The sequence below is a fragment of the Zalophus californianus genome, chromosome 6 (assembly GCF_009762305.2).
Source record: "Zalophus californianus isolate mZalCal1 chromosome 6, mZalCal1.pri.v2, whole genome shotgun sequence".
In the NCBI taxonomy this organism is placed as follows: domain Eukaryota; kingdom Metazoa; phylum Chordata; class Mammalia; order Carnivora; family Otariidae; genus Zalophus; species Zalophus californianus.
Genome location: NC_045600.1, coordinates 46169428 through 46187693, shown reverse-complemented (window position 1 = coordinate 46187693; position 18266 = coordinate 46169428). Strand labels below are relative to the sequence as shown.

The 18266-nt window shown below is 37.7% G+C and overlaps 1 protein-coding gene across 4 annotated transcripts in view; it reads right to left on the bottom strand.

Moving 5' to 3' along the window:
- Positions 1 to 596: 596 nt before the first annotated feature.
- Positions 597 to 18266, bottom strand: part of TXNDC16 (thioredoxin domain containing 16) — a 117593-nt gene continuing 99923 nt past the window's right edge. For 3 of the 4 annotated variants that reach the window (XM_027572283.2, XM_027572282.2, XM_027572284.2), the window contains one exon: positions 597 to 2737. In XM_027572283.2, coding sequence (XP_027428084.1) covers positions 2475 to 2737 — 263 coding nt within the window. In that variant the 3' untranslated portion in view covers positions 597 to 2474. The remainder of the gene's footprint in view (positions 2738 to 18266) is intronic. The other variant, XR_003515992.1, reaches the window with a different exon arrangement.

The window sequence follows — 18266 nt, the reverse complement described above, 5'->3', positions numbered from 1 at the left end:
TATTCTGCAGAATGTACATATGAAGTGACCAAGTCTCATAGAAGATCAGGGGAACATTGAGGAAAACTCCAACAACTTGGAGTTAGAAAGAGGGCTTTTAAAGCTCTCAAAAATGAACAGGAGGATATGGCAGAAAGACCCGAAAAGGATACAAAGATAGAAGAACAGCAAGTGGTGTCGCAGGAAAACCTTCTCTACATTCACTCTTTTTTTTTTTTTCGTCAACAAAATCTAGATTTCTTCTGTGAGATTTACCTCTTCTGCATTGTGGAAGTCTGGTAAGGGCTCCCAAATAAAGTGCCCACTCTTCCCCTAAGCAAGTTTCCTAGGATTCCCTGAGTCACAAAAGATAGAAAACAGTTGGAACTGATTCATCACTGAGCTGTTGGTTCCTCACACAGAGATCCCAGAACAGCCTTGTTTCCTATTGTTTTTAAATGTGGCTTACTCTTTCTTCTAACTCCATGCATTACCCACTATTTCCATTTTGCTTAAGTTTCTGTTGCTTGCAACCAAAGAAACCCAATAGATACAGGTAAGTGGTAAAATAGAGGGCATGACAGAGGTTAAAGGAAGTTTTTGAAGGTAGCCTGAAATCCAGATACTTTATTTAAAATTATGAGAACATGTTATTAACAACTGTCAGAACTGCTGGCTATGGTACAATAACTAATCAACTTCATGTTTCTGTGTGCTTATAGTTAATTAGCATTTTCTAATGGTTAGGTTAATAATGTTTTATGACTACAAACTATATTTACAGTTCATTCTCATATCTCCCAGGTTAGAAATCAAAACAAATGAGAATGAACTGAAATAATATGCATTACATGCTAGAGAAAAAATATCAAGGAAGGGGTGTGAACAGTAGCAAGTGATCTATTTAGAATGAAATACAGCTATTTTTGCTTTTTTAGATTCCAATTATGAACTCAGTTGTATTAGGCAAACTGTATGTGCAGAAAATTTTAAGAACAAGATATTAGGTATTAAAAGGGAGAAATACAGTGGAGCACCAAGTAGGATGTTCTCAACAAATGTCTCAAAAAAAAAAAATGCACGGAGTGAAAATGAGACAACTGCTACAAACAGATCAGTCTGACAAGTAAGTGCTTTTAGAATAAAAATTAATTCTTTGGCTGATTTTTCCCTCATTATATAGATGAGGCCCTATGGCTTCTCCTCTCATTAGATAGATGAGGGAGACCAATTGATTTGTCCGAATCTTACAAAGGTAGATTTCACACATGGTTCAGAGGAGGGAGCCTCTCTTTTTGTGAAGAGGATAGCAGAATGTCTAAGTCCTCTTCAATTTAGCAATATAACTTATAGAATTAAGAGCAGGTTTTAAGATTTTCTTATATACCTTTACACATATATATCTTTATCTCATATACCTTTATACACACACACACACCAATTATATACAGTTATATATAATTACATAAATTTATAATTTATATTAAATTATAATTAAATGATATATATTATCATATATAACTATATATATATATATAAAATTCTGAGTCCTTTTTAGAGTTATCTCATCACCTTTTAAAAATACTATAAAAATGAATTTATAATAAAAGACATGGTTGTGTCCAGATAATAATCAGGATAAGACCACCTAATATTTATCTCTAATATTCGAGATTTTTTCAGACATAACTGAGCAAAACAAGAACATTTTACCACAGGTTAGTTTAACACAGGGTTACTCAACTTTGGTGCTAGTGACATTGGGGCAGGATAGTTCTTCGCCATGAGGGGCTGTCCAATGCATGATAGGGTGTTTAGCAGCATTCCTGGCCTCTACCAACTAGATGCCAGTAACAACCCTAGTCATGACAAGCAAAAATGTCTCTTGACATTGCCAGATGTCCCCTGGGAGGCAAAACTGCTCCCTGGTTTAAAAACACTGGTTTTAACATCATGTCTACAACAAAACAAATACAATTTCCAGCTGTGTGATACCATTGTGGAACTGACTGTGATTAAACTAGAGTTGCATTTTTATTCTAATTCATGGTTAGAACTAAGTTAAATTAAGTACACCAGTTTTTGTCTAGAGCTGAGCTATCCACTACAGCAGTCACTAGCCATGTGTGGCTACTCTGGAGTGAAATGTACAGTAAGGGTAAAATATGCACTGGATTTTGAAGACTTGATAGAAAAAAAGGATGTAAAATATCTCATTATAATTTTTATGTTAACTGAGCTATTTTGGTATACTTACTGGGTGAAAGATTAAAATTAATTTCACCTGCTCATTTTCATTTTTTTAAATGTGCTACTAGAAAATTCTAAGTTACATATATGACTCACATTATATTTCCATCGGACAAAACTGGTCTAGAAACTTGAAATGATTTAATATTATTTTTTAATAAATTCTTCAATCTATCAAATAAACTAAAAAGACTTTGTAAAGCTCTCCACAGCCCTATGAAACCAGCTCATAACTCTTTAGAGCATCATAACTCTTTATTATCATGCTTAAATGATTTTTCTCCTTTAAACAAATTACTTCTATTCCAATGCTTTATTCTCAGTGTTTCAATTGGTTCTTTTCTGAATGCTGATTTATCTTCATGTTTTTTATCATTCTCCTGTGCATCTGTTTCTTTTGTACACTCAGGATCTTTCCTTGTGGGATGTTGAGATGCGGCAGCATCCATCATACTTAGAAAATCATAAGCAGGAAGAGGAGGTTTCCATTCCTGAGCAGGTAAAATTGCTGCAAGGAAGATATAACCAAAGGTTAATAATGAACAGCTATAAAATCATCATATAAATACTAGAAAATATTATATTTTGAAAAATATATTTGTAGGAGTAAAGGCTTTATCAGTTTTACTTATCTAAATGAAACTAGATTTTTTTATTGTCATTGTCTAAGAAACTTGATACATTTGTCATTACTAGCCATTTTCACTTTTTTATATATTTGCAAGCTATTCTAAATAAAGGTATTTTTTTTTAAACAGGTTTTACTTGAGAGAGAGAGAGAGCGAGAGAGCACAAGTGGGGGAAGGGGCAGAGGGAGAAGAAGACTCCCTGCTGAGCAGGGAGCCTGACATGGGGCTCAATCCTGGGACTCTGGGATCATGACCTGAGCCAAAGGCAGACACTTAATAACTGAGCCACCCAGGTGCCCCTAAACATTAGTATTAATAGAGGGGAAAAAAGGTCCAAAATCTCCCAACTAGTTAACCCTTGTTGAGGTTTTAAAAAAAATAGCAATATTGTAATGAGATTACATACAGATAGAAGTTAAAATGAAAAAGCCTCCTGCTTTCCACCCTACCCAACTTTATCCCAAAGAACTGGAACTTTTTTTTTAATTCCAGTATAGTTAACATAGTATTATATTAGTTGCAAATGTACAATATAGTGATTCATCAATTCTATACATTACTCAGTGCTCATCAGGATAAGTGCACTCTTAATCCCCTTCACTTATTTCACCCATTCCCCCACCCACCTCCCCTGTGGTTACCATCAGTTTGTTCTCTAGAGTTAAGAGTCTGTTTTTTGGTTTGTCTTTTTTCTTTGTTCACTTGGTTTCTTAAATTCCACGTATAAGTGAAATCATGTGGGTTATTTGTCTTCTCTGACTGACTTCACTTAGCATTATACTCTCTAGATCCATCCATGTTGTTGCAAATGACAAGATTTCATTCTTTTGTATGGCTGAGTAATATTCCTGTGTGTGTGTGTGTGTGTGTACACACACAGATCTTCTTTATTCACTTATCTATCAATGGACAGTCTGCTTCCATAATTTGGCAATTGTAAATAATGCTGCAATAAAGATAGGAGTGCATATATCTTTTTGAATTAGATGCTGTCTTCATATTCCTTGGGTAAATACTCAGTAGTGGTATTACTGGATCATATTGTAATTCTGTTTTTAATTTTTTTTTAAAGATTTATTTGACAGAGAGAGACATAATGAAAAAGGGAACACAGCAGGGGGAGTGGGAGAGGGAAAAGCAGGCTTCCCACAGAGCAGGGAGCCCGATGTGGGGCTCCATCACAGGACCCCTGGGACTATGACCTGAGCTGAAGGCAGACGTTTAATGACTGAGCCACCCAGGTGCCTGTTTTTAATTTTTTTGAGGAATCTCCATGCTGTTTTCCACAGGGACTGCACCAGCTTACAGTCCCATCAACAGCGCACAAGGGGTCCTTATTCTCTGCATCCTTGCCAACACTTGCAATTTCTTGTATTTTTTATTTTAGCCAATCTGACAGGTATGAGGTAATATCTCATTGTGGTTTTGATTTGCATTTCCCTGACGATGAGTGACACTGAGCATCTTTTCACATGTCTTGTTGACCATCTGGATGTCTTTTTTGGAGAAATGTCTATTCATGTATTCTGTCCCTTTTTAATTGGATTACTTATTTTGGGGGTGTTAAGTTGTGTAAGTTCTTTATATATTTTGGATACTAACCCTTTATCAGACATGTCATTTGCAAATATCTTATCCCATTCAGTAGGCTGTCTTTTCGTTTTGTTGATTGTTTCCTTTGCCATGCAGAAGTCCTTTATTTTGCTGGGCTCCAATAGTTTAATTTAATTAACAATTTAATTTTGCTTTTGTTTCCCTTGCCTCAGGAGACATTAGAAAAATGCTGTTATGGCCAATGCCAAAGAAATTACTGCCTGTACTCTCTTCTAGGATTTTTATGGTTCGGGTCTCACATTTATGTCCTTAATAATGTTAAGGACACACCTTAAAAAATGGATTAATCCATTTTAAGGTGTGAGAAAGTGGTCCAGTTTTATTCGTTTGTATGTAGCTGTCCAGTTTCCCAACACCATCTTTTTCCCATTGCATATTCTCACCTTCTTTGTCAAAGATTAATTGACCATATAATCATGGGTTTATTTCTGGGCTCTCTATTCTCCATTGATCTATGTGTCTATTTTTGTGCCAGTACCATACTGTTGTGATTACCACAGCTCTGTAGTATATCTTGAAATCCAGGATTGTTCTTCTTGTTTTGTTCTTCTTGCACAAGATTGCTTTGGCTATTAAGGTTCTTTTCTGGTTCCATACAAATTTTACAATTGCTTGTTCTACTCCTATGAAAAATTCTGTTGGTACTGTGATAGGGATTGCATTAAAATCTGTAGATTGCTTTGGGTAGTATGGACATTTTTAACAATATTAATTCTTCCAACCCATGAGCATTTCCATTTGTTTATGTTGTCTTTGTTTCATCAATGTTTTATAGTTTTCACAGTACAGGTCTTTCACCTGCTTGGTTAAGTTTTTTCCTAGATATTTTATTATTTTGGGTGCAACTTTAAATGGAATTGTTTTCTTAATTTCTCTTTCTGCTACTTCACTGTTTTGGGGGTTTTTAAAATTACGTTATGTTAATCACCATACATTACAAAATAGTTTTTGATGTAGTGTTCCATGATTCATTGTTTGCGTATAACACCCAGTGTTCCATTGTTAGTGTATAGAAATGCAACAGATATCTGTTTATTGACTTTGTACCCTGCGACCTTATGGAATTCATCATCAGTTCTAGTAGTTTTTGGTGGAGTCTATAGTATCGGGTCATCTACAAATAGTAACAGTTTTACTTCTTCCTTACCAATTTGGATGCCTTTTATTTCTTTTTGTTGTCTGATTGCTGTGGCTAGGGCTTCCAGTACTAAGTTGAATAGAAGTGGTAAGAGTGGACATTCTTATTACTGACCTTAGGGTAAAAGCTGTTTTTCACCATTGAGTATGATGTTAGCTGTGGGTTTTTCATATATTGCCTTTATTATGTTGAAGTATGTTCCCTCTAAGCTTACTTTGTTGTTTTTATCATCAATGGATGTTGTACTTTGTCAAATGCTTTCTCTGCATCTATTTAAATGATCATATGGTTTTTTATCCTTTCTCTTGTTGATTTGAAGTATCACACTGATGATTCATGAATAATGAACCACCCTTGCATCCCAGGAATAAATCCCACTTGATAATGGTGAATGATTTTTTAAATGTGTTGTTAGATTCAGTTTGCTAATATTTTGTTGAGGATTTTTGCATCTATGTTCATCAGAAATATTAGCCTGTGATTCTTTTTTTATAGGGTCTTTATCTGGCCTCATAAAATGAATTTGAAAGCTTTTCTTCCTCTCTTTTCTTTAATAGTTTGAGAACAAGGTATTAACTCTTCCTTAAGTGTTTGGTAGAATTCACCTGTGTAGCCATTTGGATTTTTGTTTGCTGGGAATCTTTTGATTACTGATTCAATTTCATTGCTGGCTCAAATTTTCTATTTCTTTCTGATTCAGTTTTGGGAGGTTCCCTGTTTCTAGGAATTTAACCATTTCTTCTAGGTTGTCCAATTTGTTGACATAGACTTAGACTTTTTCATAACATTCTCTTATAATCCTTCATATTTCTGTGCTGTCAGTTCTTATTTCTCCTCTATTCTGATTTTGAGTGCTCTCTCTCTCTTTTTCATGATCTGGCTAAAGGTCTATCAATTTTGTTGATCTTTTCCAAGAACCAGCTCCTATTTTCACTGATCTATTGTTTTTTTAGTTTCTATTTTCTTTATATCTGCTCTGACCTTTATTATTTCCTTCCTTCTATTCGTTTGGGGTTTTGTTTGTTCTTTTTCTACCTCCTTTAGGTGTAAGGTTAGGTTATTTGAGGTTTTTCTTCCTTCCTGAGGTAGGCCTGTATTGCTATAAACTTCCCTTTTAGAACTTTTGCTGCACCCCAAAGATTTTGCACCATTATGTGTTCATTTTCCTTGTCTCTATTTTTTTATTTCCTTTTGATTTCTTGGTTGACCCATTCATTGTTTAGTAGAATGTTACTTAACCTCCATGTAGTTGTGTTCTTTCCATATTTTTTCTTGTAACTAATTTCTAGTTTTATAGAGTTGTGCTCAGAAGAAATGCATGGTATGACTTCAGTCTTTTTTAATTTGTTGACACTTGTTTTGGGGTCTAATATGTGATCTATTCTGGAGAATGTTCTATGTGCACTTGAAAAGAATGTGAATTGTTTTAGGGTAGACTGTTCTGAATATATCTGTTAGATCCAACTGGGCCAATGTGTCATTCAAAGCCACTGTTTCCTTGTTGATTTTTCTATTTGAATGATCTATCCATTGATGTGACTGGGGTGTTAAAGTCCCCTACTATTATTATATTACTATCGGTTACTTCCTTTATGTTTGTTACTAGATGCTATTATGTATTTGGGTGCTCCCATGTTTGTGCATAAATATTTACAATTGTTCTATCTCTTTGGTTAAAAGCTTATTTTGTCTGATATACATATTGCTACCCTGGATTTCTTTTCACTTCCATTAGCATGATAAATGCTTTTCTATTGGTTCACTTTCAAATTGCATGTGTCTTTACATTTGAAATGAGTCTCTTATAGGCAGCATACAGATGGGTCTTGTTTTTTATCCATTCCCTCACCCTATGTCTTTTGAATGGAGCATTTAGTCCATTTATATTCAAAGCAATTATTGATAGGTATGTTATTTATTGCCATTTGGTTAATTTGTTTTATGGTTGTTTTTGTGGTTCCTCTTTGTTCCTTTCCTCTCTTGCTTTATTCTCTCATGGTTTACTGGCTTTCTTTAATGATATATTGGATTCCTTTTGCTTTATTTTTTCCATATCTATTACTGATTTTTGATCTGTTGTTACCATTAGGTTTATATATAACATCTTATGCATACAGTAGTCTATATTAAGTTAATGGTCACTTAGGTTTGAACCCATTCTTTACTCCTCTTCCCCCACATTTTAGGTATATGGCATCATACTTTATATCCTTTTATTTTGTGAATCCCTTGACTGATATTTTAAATTTATTTTATTATGTTATGTTAGTCACCATACAATACATCATTAGTTTTTGATGTAGTGATCCATGATTCATTGTTTTCGTGTAACACCCAGTACTCCATTCAATACGTGCCCTCTTTACTACCCATCACCAGGCTAACACATCCCCCCACCCCCCTACCCTAAGGAACCCTCAGTTTGTTTCTCAGAGTCCATAGTCTCTCATGGTCCATCTCTCCCTCCGATTTCCCCTTCATTTTTCCCTTCCTTCTCCTAATGTCCTCCATACTATTCCTTATGTTCTACAAATAAGTGAAACCATATGGTAATTGACTTTCTCTGCTTGACCTATTTCACTTAGCATAATCTCCTCCAGTACCATCCGTGTTGATGTCAAAGTTGGGTATTCATCCTTTCTGATGGCTGAGTAATACTCCATTGTATATATGGACCACATCTTCTTTATCCATTCATCTATTGAAGGGCATCTCGGCTCTTTCCACAGTTTGGCTATTGCGAACATTGCTGCTATGAACATTGGGGTGCATACGGCTCTTCTTTTCACTAAATTTGTGTCTTTGGGGTAACTACCCAGTAGTACAATTGCTGGGTCATAGGGGAGCTCTATTTTTAATTTTTTGAGGCACCTCCACACTGTTTTACAAAGTGGCTGTACCAACTTGCATTCCCACCAACAGTGTAAGAGGGTTCCCCTTTCTCCACAACCTCTCCAACATTTGTTGTTTCTTGCCTTGTCAATTTTTGCCATCCTAACTGGTGTAAGGTGGTATCTCAGTGTGGTTTGATTTGAATTTCAATGATGGCTAATGATGATGAACATTTTTTCATGTGTCTGTTAGCCATTTGTATGTCTTCTTTGGAGAAGTGTCTGTTCGTGTCTTCTGCCCATTTTTTGACTTATTTGTTTTTTGGGTGTTGAGCTTGAGAAGTTCTCTATAGATCTTGGATAGCAGCCCTTTATCTATAGTGTCATTTGCAAATAACTTCTCCCATTCTGTGGGTTGCCTCTTTGTTTTGTTGACTGTTTTCTTTGCAGAAGCTTTTTATCTTGATGAAGAAGCTTTTTATCTTGACGAAGTCCCAAAAGTTCATTTTTGCTTTTGTTTCACTAGCCTTTGGAGATGTATCTTGAAAGACGTTGCTGTGGCCGAGGTTACTGCCTATGTTCTCCTCTAGGATTTTGATGGATTCCTGTCTCACACTGAGGTCTTGCATCCATTCAGAGTTTATCTTTGTGTATGGGATTAGAGAATGGTCAAGTTTCATTCTTCTGCATGTGGCTATCCAATTTTCCCAGCACCATTTATTGAAGAGACTGTCTTTTTTTCCATTGCATATTTTTTCCTGCTTTGTTGAAGATTATTTGACCATAGAGTTGAGAGTCCATATCTGGGCTCTCTATTCTGTTCCATTGGTCTAGATGTCTGTTTTTGTGCCAGTACCATGCTGTCTTGGTGATCACTGCTTTGTAATATAGCTTGAAACCGAGCAATGTGATGACCCCAGGTTTGTTTTTCTTTTTCAACATTTCCTTAGTGATTCAGGGTCTTTTCTGATTCCATACAAATTTTAGGATTGTTTGTTCCAGCACTTTGAAAAATGTCATTGGAACTTTGATCGGGACAGCGATGAAGGTATAGATTGCTCTGGGTAGCACAGACATTTTAAGAATGTTCATGATTCTTCCGATCCATGAGCATGGAATGTTTTTCCATCGTTTTGTGTCTTCTTCAATTTCTTTCATGAGTGTTGTGTAGTTCTTACAGTATAGATCCTTTACCTCTTTGGTTAGGTTTATTCCAAGGTATCTTCTGGTTTTTGGTGCTATTGTAAATGGAATCATTTCTCTAATTTCTCTTTCTACAGTTGCATTGATAGTGTATAAGAAAGCAACTGATTTCTGTGCATTGACTTTGTATCCTGCCACATTACTGAATTGCTATTATGAGTTCTAGTAATTTGGGGGTGGAGTATTTTGGATTTTCCACATAAAGTATCATGTCATCTGTGAAGAGAGAGAGTTTGACATCTTCTTTGCCAATTTGAATACCTTTTATTTCTTTTTGTTCTCTGATTGCTGTTGCCAGGACTTATAGTACTATGTTGAACAATAGTGGCAAGAGTGGGCATCCTTGTCGTGTTCCTGATCTTAAGGGAAAGGCTCTCAGCTTTTCCCCATTGAGGATGATATTCGCTGTGGGTTGTTCATAGATGGATATTATGAACTTGAGGACTGTTCCCTCTATCCTTATACTCTGAAGAGTTTTAATCAGGAAAGGATGCTTGTCAAATGCTGTTTCTGCATCAATTGAGAGAACCATATGGTTCTTCTCTCTCCTCTCATTAATGTGTTCTATCACATTGATTGATTTGCAAATGTTGAACCACCCTTGCATCCCTGGGATAAATCCCACTTGGTTGTGGTGGATGAGTCTTTTAATGTATTGTTGGATCCTATTAGCCAGGATTTTGTTGAGGATTTTGGAATCCATATTCATCAGGGATATTGGACTGAAATTCTTTTTGATGGGGTCTTTGCCTGGTTGGGAGATTAAGGTAATGCTGGCCTGGAAGCTTTCCTTCTGTTTCTATTTTTTGAAACAGCTTCAGGAGGATAGGTATTATTTCTTCTTTGAATGTTTGATAGAATTCCCCAGGGAATCCATCAGGCCCTAGACTCTTGTTTTTTGGGAGATTTTTGATCACTGCTTCAATCTCGTTACTGGTTATTGGCCTATTCATGTTGTCAATTTCTTCCTGTTTCAGGCTTCAGTTTATAGGTTTCCAAGAAGGCATCCATTTCTTCTAGGTTGCTCAATTTATTGGCATATAGTTGTTGATAATAACTTTTTTTGTAGTTTTTTCCTTTAAAAAATTTTTTAAATTTTATTATGTTATGTTAGTCACCAAACAATACATCATTAGTTTTTGATGTGGTGATCCACGATCCATTGTTTTCGTATTAACACCCAGTGCTCCATGCAGTATGTGCCCTCCTCAATACACATCACTGGGCTAACCCATCCCCCCATCCCACTCCCCTCTAAAACCCTGTTTCTCAGAATCTATAGTCTCTCATGGTTCATCTCTCCCTCCAATGTCCACCCTTCATTTTTCCCTTCCTTCTCCTAATGTCCTCCATGCTATTCCTTATGTTCTACAAACAAGTGAAACCATATGATAATTGACTTTCTCTGCTTGATTTATTTCACTTAGCATAATCTCCTCCAGTCCCATCCATGTTGATGTCAAAGTTGGGTATTCATCCTTTCTGATGGCTGAGTAATATTCCATTGTAGTTCTGGATAATAATTTCTAATAATTGTTTCTATTTCCTTGGTGTTAGTCATGATCTCTCCCCTTTCATTCATAATTTTATTAATTGGGGTCCTTTCTCTTTTCTTTTGGATAAGTCTGGCCAGTGGTTTATCGATCTTATTAATTCTTTCAAAGAACAAACTTCTAGTTCCGTTGATCTGATCTACTGGGTTTCTGGTTTCTAATTCATTGATCTCTAATCTTAATTATTTCTCTTCTAATGCGTGGCTTAGGCATCGTTTGTTGCTTTTTCTCTAGCTCTTTAAGGTGTAAAATTAGTTGGTGAATTCGGGATTTTTCTATTTTTTTGAGTGAGGCTTGGATAGATATATATTTTCCCATTAGGACCGCCTTTGCAGTATCCCATAGGTTTTGGACTGGTGTGTTTTTGTTCTCATTGGTTTCCATGAATTGTTTAAGTTCTTCTTTGATTTCCTGGTTGACCCAAACATTCTTGAGCAGAGTGGTCTTTAGCTTCCAAATGTTTGAATTTCTGCCAAATTTTTTCTTGTGATTGAGTTCCAGTTTTAAAGCATTATGGTCTGAGAATATGCAGAGAAAAATCTTAATCTTTTGGTATCGATTGAGACCTGATTTGTGACCCAGTATGTGGTCTATTCTGGAGAAAGTTCCATGTGTGCTCGACAAGAATGAGTATTCTGTTGTTTTAGGGTGGAATGTTCTGTATATATCTATGAGGTCCATCTGGTCCAGTGTGTCATTCAAAGCTCTTGTTTCTTTGTTGATTTTCTGCTTAGATGATCTGTCTGTTGCTGAGACTGGAGTATTGAGGTCTCCTACAATTAATGTATTGTTATCAATATGACTATTTTGGTTAACAGTTGGCTTATGTAGATGGCTGCTCCCATGTTGGGGGCATAGATATTTACAATTGTTAGATCTTCTTGTTGGATAGACCCTTTAAGAATGATATAGTGTCTTTCTGTGTCTCTAACTACAGTCTTTAGTTTAAAATCTCATTTTTCTGATACAAGAATTGGTACCCCAGCTTTCTTTTGAGGTCCGTTGGCATGGAAGATGGATGTCCATCCCTTCACTTCCAGTCTGGATGTATCTTTAGGTTCAAAATGAGTCTCTTGTAGACAGCCTATGGGTGGGTCCTGTCTTTTTATCCAGTCTGCAACCCTGTGCCATTTTATGGGAGCATTTGTGCCATTCATGTTGAGAGTGATTGTTGAAAGATATGAATTTATTGTCATCATGTTGCCTGTGATGACCTTGTTTTTATAGATTGTCTCTGTAAATTTCTGTTCTAAATCACTCTTGGGGTCTTTCTCCTTTTATAGAACCCCCTTAATATTTCATGCAGGGCCGGCTTAGTGGTCACATATCTTTCAGTTTCTGCCGGTCTTGGAAGCTCTGCATCTCCATCCATTCTAAATGACAGCCTTGCTGGATAAAGTATTCTTGGCTGCATGTTCTTTTCATTTAGTACCCTGAATATGTCTTGCCAGCCCTTTCTGGCTTGCCAGGTGTCTGTGGATAGGTCTGACATTATTCTGATGTTCCTCCCTCTGTACGTAAGGAATCTCTTCCCCCTAACTGCCCTTAAGATGGTTTCCTTGGTTCTAAGGTTTGCAAGTTTTACATGCCAGGGCGTTGGTCTATTTTCCTTGATCTTGGGAGGGATCCTCTCTGCCTCTAGGACACCAATGTTTGTTTCACTCCCCAGATTAGAGAAGTTCTCAGCTACGATTTGCTGAAATATATTTCCTGGTCCTCTCTCTCTCTCCACCCCCTCAGGGATCCCAATAATTCTGACATTGGAACGTTTTATGGTGTCACTTATTTCTCTGATTCTATTTTCATGGATTCTGAATTGTTTTTCCCTGGCCACCTCTTTTTCCTCTTGTCTATTAACTGGTCTTCTAGATCACTAATTCATTCTCCTGTCTCGCTTACCCTAGCTGTTAGATTATCTAGATTAGATTGGATGATCTCATTGATAGCATTTTTAAGTTCTGCCAATTCAGCTTTCATTTCTGCCCTTAGAGACTCTATGTATGTTGCCATTAATCAGTTTCTCCATTCAAGCTATTTTCTTCACAGTTGATACCCTGAATTCCACCTCCGACATCTTGGTTACATCTGAATCCATTTGTAAATCTGTGGCAGAGGTCACAGTCTCTGAGTCTTTCCTATTTTGGGGGTTCCTCCTAATCATTCTGTTGAGGGGTGGTTGAGGTAACGTACAGAGTCCAAATTATTGATGACAACCCAAGCAAGATGCACCGGTGTTCTAGGGACTTTAGGGTTGCTGTTCTCTTGTTCTTCCAGCCTGTCTTCTGGGGGAGGGGCCTGCCACACTGTTACTCAGGCAACCCTGTATGGGCAGAGTTGCCCTGCCCCCTGTGGCGGGGGATGGGCTCAGTGAAAACCGGTTTTTTGGGGCTTTTGTTCTCTGGTGGCTTTCCCTGGCGGCTTTCCGCATCTCTTCCAAGAGAGCAGAAGAGATCATTTCCAACCCTCTGCCTCAGAGCAAAGAGATCGCATCTGTTCTTCGGTGAGCTCTCCAGGCCACACTATCTCCATTTCTGTCTGTGCTGCTATAAACTGCAGCGGCCTGGGTTGTGCGCCCCTCAGCAGTGCTCCCAGTCCTCGCCTCTAGGTTGGGGCCCTTTGTGCTTCTAAAACTGCCAGCCGCCCCCAGTTTGCACACGCAGCCCCACTGCTCCGGGTTTCTGTCTGGGGGGCTGCCCTAAAGTCCTTGCCCCGTCGCTACTGGTCTGCGAATCTGTGCCCTGTCCCCAGCAGGAGGCTATCGCTCACCGGTGGTATAGGATCCCCATGGCTCAGCTCCCTCCCCCTTCCGTTTATCCTCTGATATCTGCCTGCGGAATCACGGTCCCCTGCTTAGTACCTTGAAACCAACCACCTGTGATATTCTGTTTGTAGAGATCCAGAGCTATCTTCTTACATCTTGGGCTGATTTCATGGGTGTTCAGAGTGGTCTGGTAGATATCCAGCTCAATTCCGGGAACCAGTTGGAATAGGGTCCCGTATTCCTCTGCCATCTTTTCCCCACCCCTTGACTGATTTTTACAGATATACTTAATTTTACTGCTTTTGTGCTTCCCACTCTTCTTACTCCTGTTTATGGTCTTTCCTTTCCATTCAAAGAGTCCCCTTTAGGTCATGAGTTCTTTTAACTTTTGTCTGGGAAACTCTCTCTCCTTCTATTCTAAATGATAGCCTTGCCAGATATTCTTGGCTGCAGATTTTTTTCTTTCAGCACTTTGAATATATCATGCCACTGCCTTGTAGCCTGCAAAATTCCTGCTGAAAAATCTGTTGATAGCCTTACAGGGTTTCCCTCTTGCTGCTTTGAAAATTCTCTTATTACTACTTTTTGCCATTTTCATTACTATGTGTCTTAGTGTGGACCTCTTTGGGTTGATTTTGTTGGAGGCTCTTGTGCCCCCTGGATCTAGATTTCTGTTTCCTTCCCCAGATTCAGGAATTTTTCAACTATTATTTCTTCAAATAGATTTTCTGCCCTTTCTGCCCTTTTTCTCCCCCTTCTCTTTCTGGGGTCCCTATAATGCAAATGTTATTATACTTGATGGTGTCTGAGTTCCCTAAGTCTGTTTTCATTTTTTATTATTTTTTTCTCTCTCCTGTTTAGCTTAATTGCTTCCCATTACTCTGTCCTCCAAGTTGCCAATCCATTCTTCTGCTCCCTCTAGTCTACTATTTATTCCATCTAGTATATTTTTAATTTCAGTTATTGAGTTCTTCATCTCTGGTTCTTTTCTATGTTTTATAGCTCTGTTAAAGATCTTAGTGAGGTCCTCCACTCTTCTCAAGTCCAGCAAGTAGCTTTATGACCATTACTTTAAATTCTCTGTCAGGCATATGACATTTCCATTTTGTTTAGCTCTCCTACTGTGATTTTGTCCTATTCCTTCATTTGCGATGTATTCCTCTGACTCCTTTTTGTTGAACTGTTTCAATGTGTTAGTAAACTCAGCTATGTCTCCTGCTCTTGAAAATAGTGGCTTTATGAAAAAGAGGTCTTGTAGTGCCCTGCACTCCAATGTCCCTTGTTCACCAGAACCTGGCGCTTCACGGATATCTTCTATATGTGTTGCTTGTGTCCTACTATTGTTGTTGAGCTGCTTTTGCCTCAGTGCAGTCATCTGCAATGGCTCTTTGCCAGTGGTGGACAGGTATTAATCCCTGTGTTGTTCGTGGGACACTCTGGGGCCACAATGGGCTTGAGTAGAACCAGGTATTTGCCAGAGATACAGTAGCATGGGGCACTTTCCCTGTGTTGTCCCCTGAGAAGCTTCTGTTCTGGGCAGGGTCTGCAGTCAGATTGGATGTCTGCCCCTATCCCACTGCTGGGGCTGAAGTTGGACTGGTGTGTGGCTGTCTTTCCCTCTCTCCAGTTTATCTATACTGGTTATATAATTTCCTCACGTAAACTCAATTATATGAAATCCTAGTACATGGTACATCAGGAGGGTATTAAGTTTAGGCTACACCTATAGTTGATATTTAAAATTACTATTGCTGGGTTAGCAGATTCAAAAGTGACCAGGAAATAAAATATTTTCTTAAATATAAGGAATTGTAAGAATAACTGTTTATAGTTTGCAACATGAAGATAAAGTATCTTTTTTTAAGGATTTTATTTATTTATTTGAGAGAGCAAGAGAGAGAATGTGCATGAATGGTGGGGAGAGGCAGAGGGAGAGGGAGAAGCAGACTCCACACTGAGCAGTGACCCTGAGATCATGACATGAGTCGAAGGCAGATGCCTAACCGACTATGCCACCCAGACACCCCAACATTAAAGTATCTTTAAGGAAAGTCCAACTTAAAGTGTAACAAATATTTAGCATATTTGTTTTTTAAGGTAAGCACTGCAGCCTAGTAGTCTGACATGATGGCAAAATGTCTGAAAGTAGGCATCTCAATTCTGCTAATTATTTGCTAAGAAAACTATGCAAAGGTCCTGGATGTTTTCAATTGCAAATAAAACTGTATTCTCATATATATGAATAATAAATGCTTTATTATCAAATTAGTATTGATAATAACAGCTAACATTTATTGAACCTTTACTTTGTACCAGGCATTATTCTTTTAATCTTTACAATCCCATGTATTAAGTATAATTTTTATCCCAATTTTATAAATGAGAAAATCAAGACCGAGAACGGTCTGAGAACTTGAAGGTTAAATGGAAATCTCGAATAAGAATAGCCAATGGTCACAATTTCACATAAATTAAGATGTGCAGCAAGCATGGTAAAACAGATACACATGGCACCAAATCACAGATTCAGGCTTTTCTGGGAGTAGCTACAACACCCCAGAGTCCAAACTGTCTCTCAAAGTGTGGTAAGACCAGGTCCTTTTGGCAGAGAAGACAGGACCCAATACATAAAAGTACCGCTCAGTTTGCTTCTTTTCTGCTGCAGAGGCTGCAGGGATAATTTTTTTTTTAAAGATTTTATTTATTTGAGAGCGAGAATGAGAGAGAGAGAGAGAGCACATGAGAGGGGGGAGGGTCAGAGGGAGAAGCAGACTCCCCGCTGAGCAGGGAGCCCAATGCGGGACTCGATTCCGGGACTCCAGGATCATGACCTGAGCCGAAGGCAGTCGCTTAACCAACTGAGCCACCCAGGCGCCCTGCAGGGATAATTTAAGAATAGGCACACTGGTACAAAGAAATAATGGAAACCCCTCAAAGAGTTAGCAAAGGCATTAACAAAATTACATTGGAAGATAATCTCTCAGGAAACTAAAATAATAATAATTCTGGTTCATTCCTCTTGGTAATGAGTTGAGGAATCAAAGCCCTACAAATACTCCTTGTGGAAAAGATCTCTGTAAGACTGATAATACTTTAGATTTCACACCTTACAAAGTACCTTTACATACATAATTTTACTTGATTTTTAAAATAAGTATGTGAGGGGCGCCTGGGTGGCTTAGTTGGTTAAGCGTCTGCCTTCGGCTCAGGTCATGATCTCAGGGTCCTGGGATTGAGCCCCATGTCTGGCTCCCTACTCAGCAGGGAGTCTGCTTCTCCCTCTCCCTCTGCCCCTCCCCTTGCTTGTGCTCATTCTGTCTCTCAGATAAATTTTAAAAAGCTTTAAAAAAATTAAAATAAAATAAGTATATGACATAGAGTAGGAACTATTAATCTCACTTTACAGTTGCAGAGGAAGAAACAAAGACTTGCCTAGAGCCACACCATTAAATAATCAAGGGGGTTGGATTATGAGCTCAGATTTTTGCACCTTTGAACATCACCACCTTTTTTATTATTTTTATTTTTTTAATTGAAGTACTGTTAACACAATATTAGCTTCAGGTATACAACACAATGATTTGACATTCATATACATTATGAAATGATCGCCATATGTCTAGTTACTGTCACCATACAAAAATGGCATATTAACTATATTCCCTAAAATGTACTTTTCATCCCCATGACTCATAACTGAAGTTTGTACCTCTTAATCCCCTTCCCCTATTTTGTCCATCCCTCCTCCACTCCCCTCCCCTCTGAAAACCACTAGTTCCTGTGTCTGTTTCTGTTTTGTTCATTTGTTTTGTTTTTTAGATTCCATATATAAGTAATATCATACAGTATTTGTGTTCCTCTGTCTTATTTCACTTACCATAATACTCTCTACATCCACCTATGCTGTGACAAATGGCAAGATTTCGTTCTCTTTTATGGCTGAGCAATATCCCATTGTTTAGTATAAATATCACACCTTCTTTTTCTATTCATCTATCAATGGACACTTGTGTTGTGTCCATGTCTTTGTTCTTGTACATAATGCTACAGTAAACATAGGGGTGCATATATCTTTTCAAATTAGTGTTTTCAATTTCTTTGTGTAAATACTCAGAAGTGGAATTACTAAGTCACATGGTATTTCTATTTTTAATTTCTTGAGGAACCTCCTTACTCTTTTCCACAGTAGCTGTACCAATTTACATTCCCACCAACAGTCCACAAGGGTTCTCTTTTCTCCACATCCTTGCCAACACTTACTATTTCTTGTCTTTTTGATATTAGCCATTCTGACTAGTATGAAGTGAT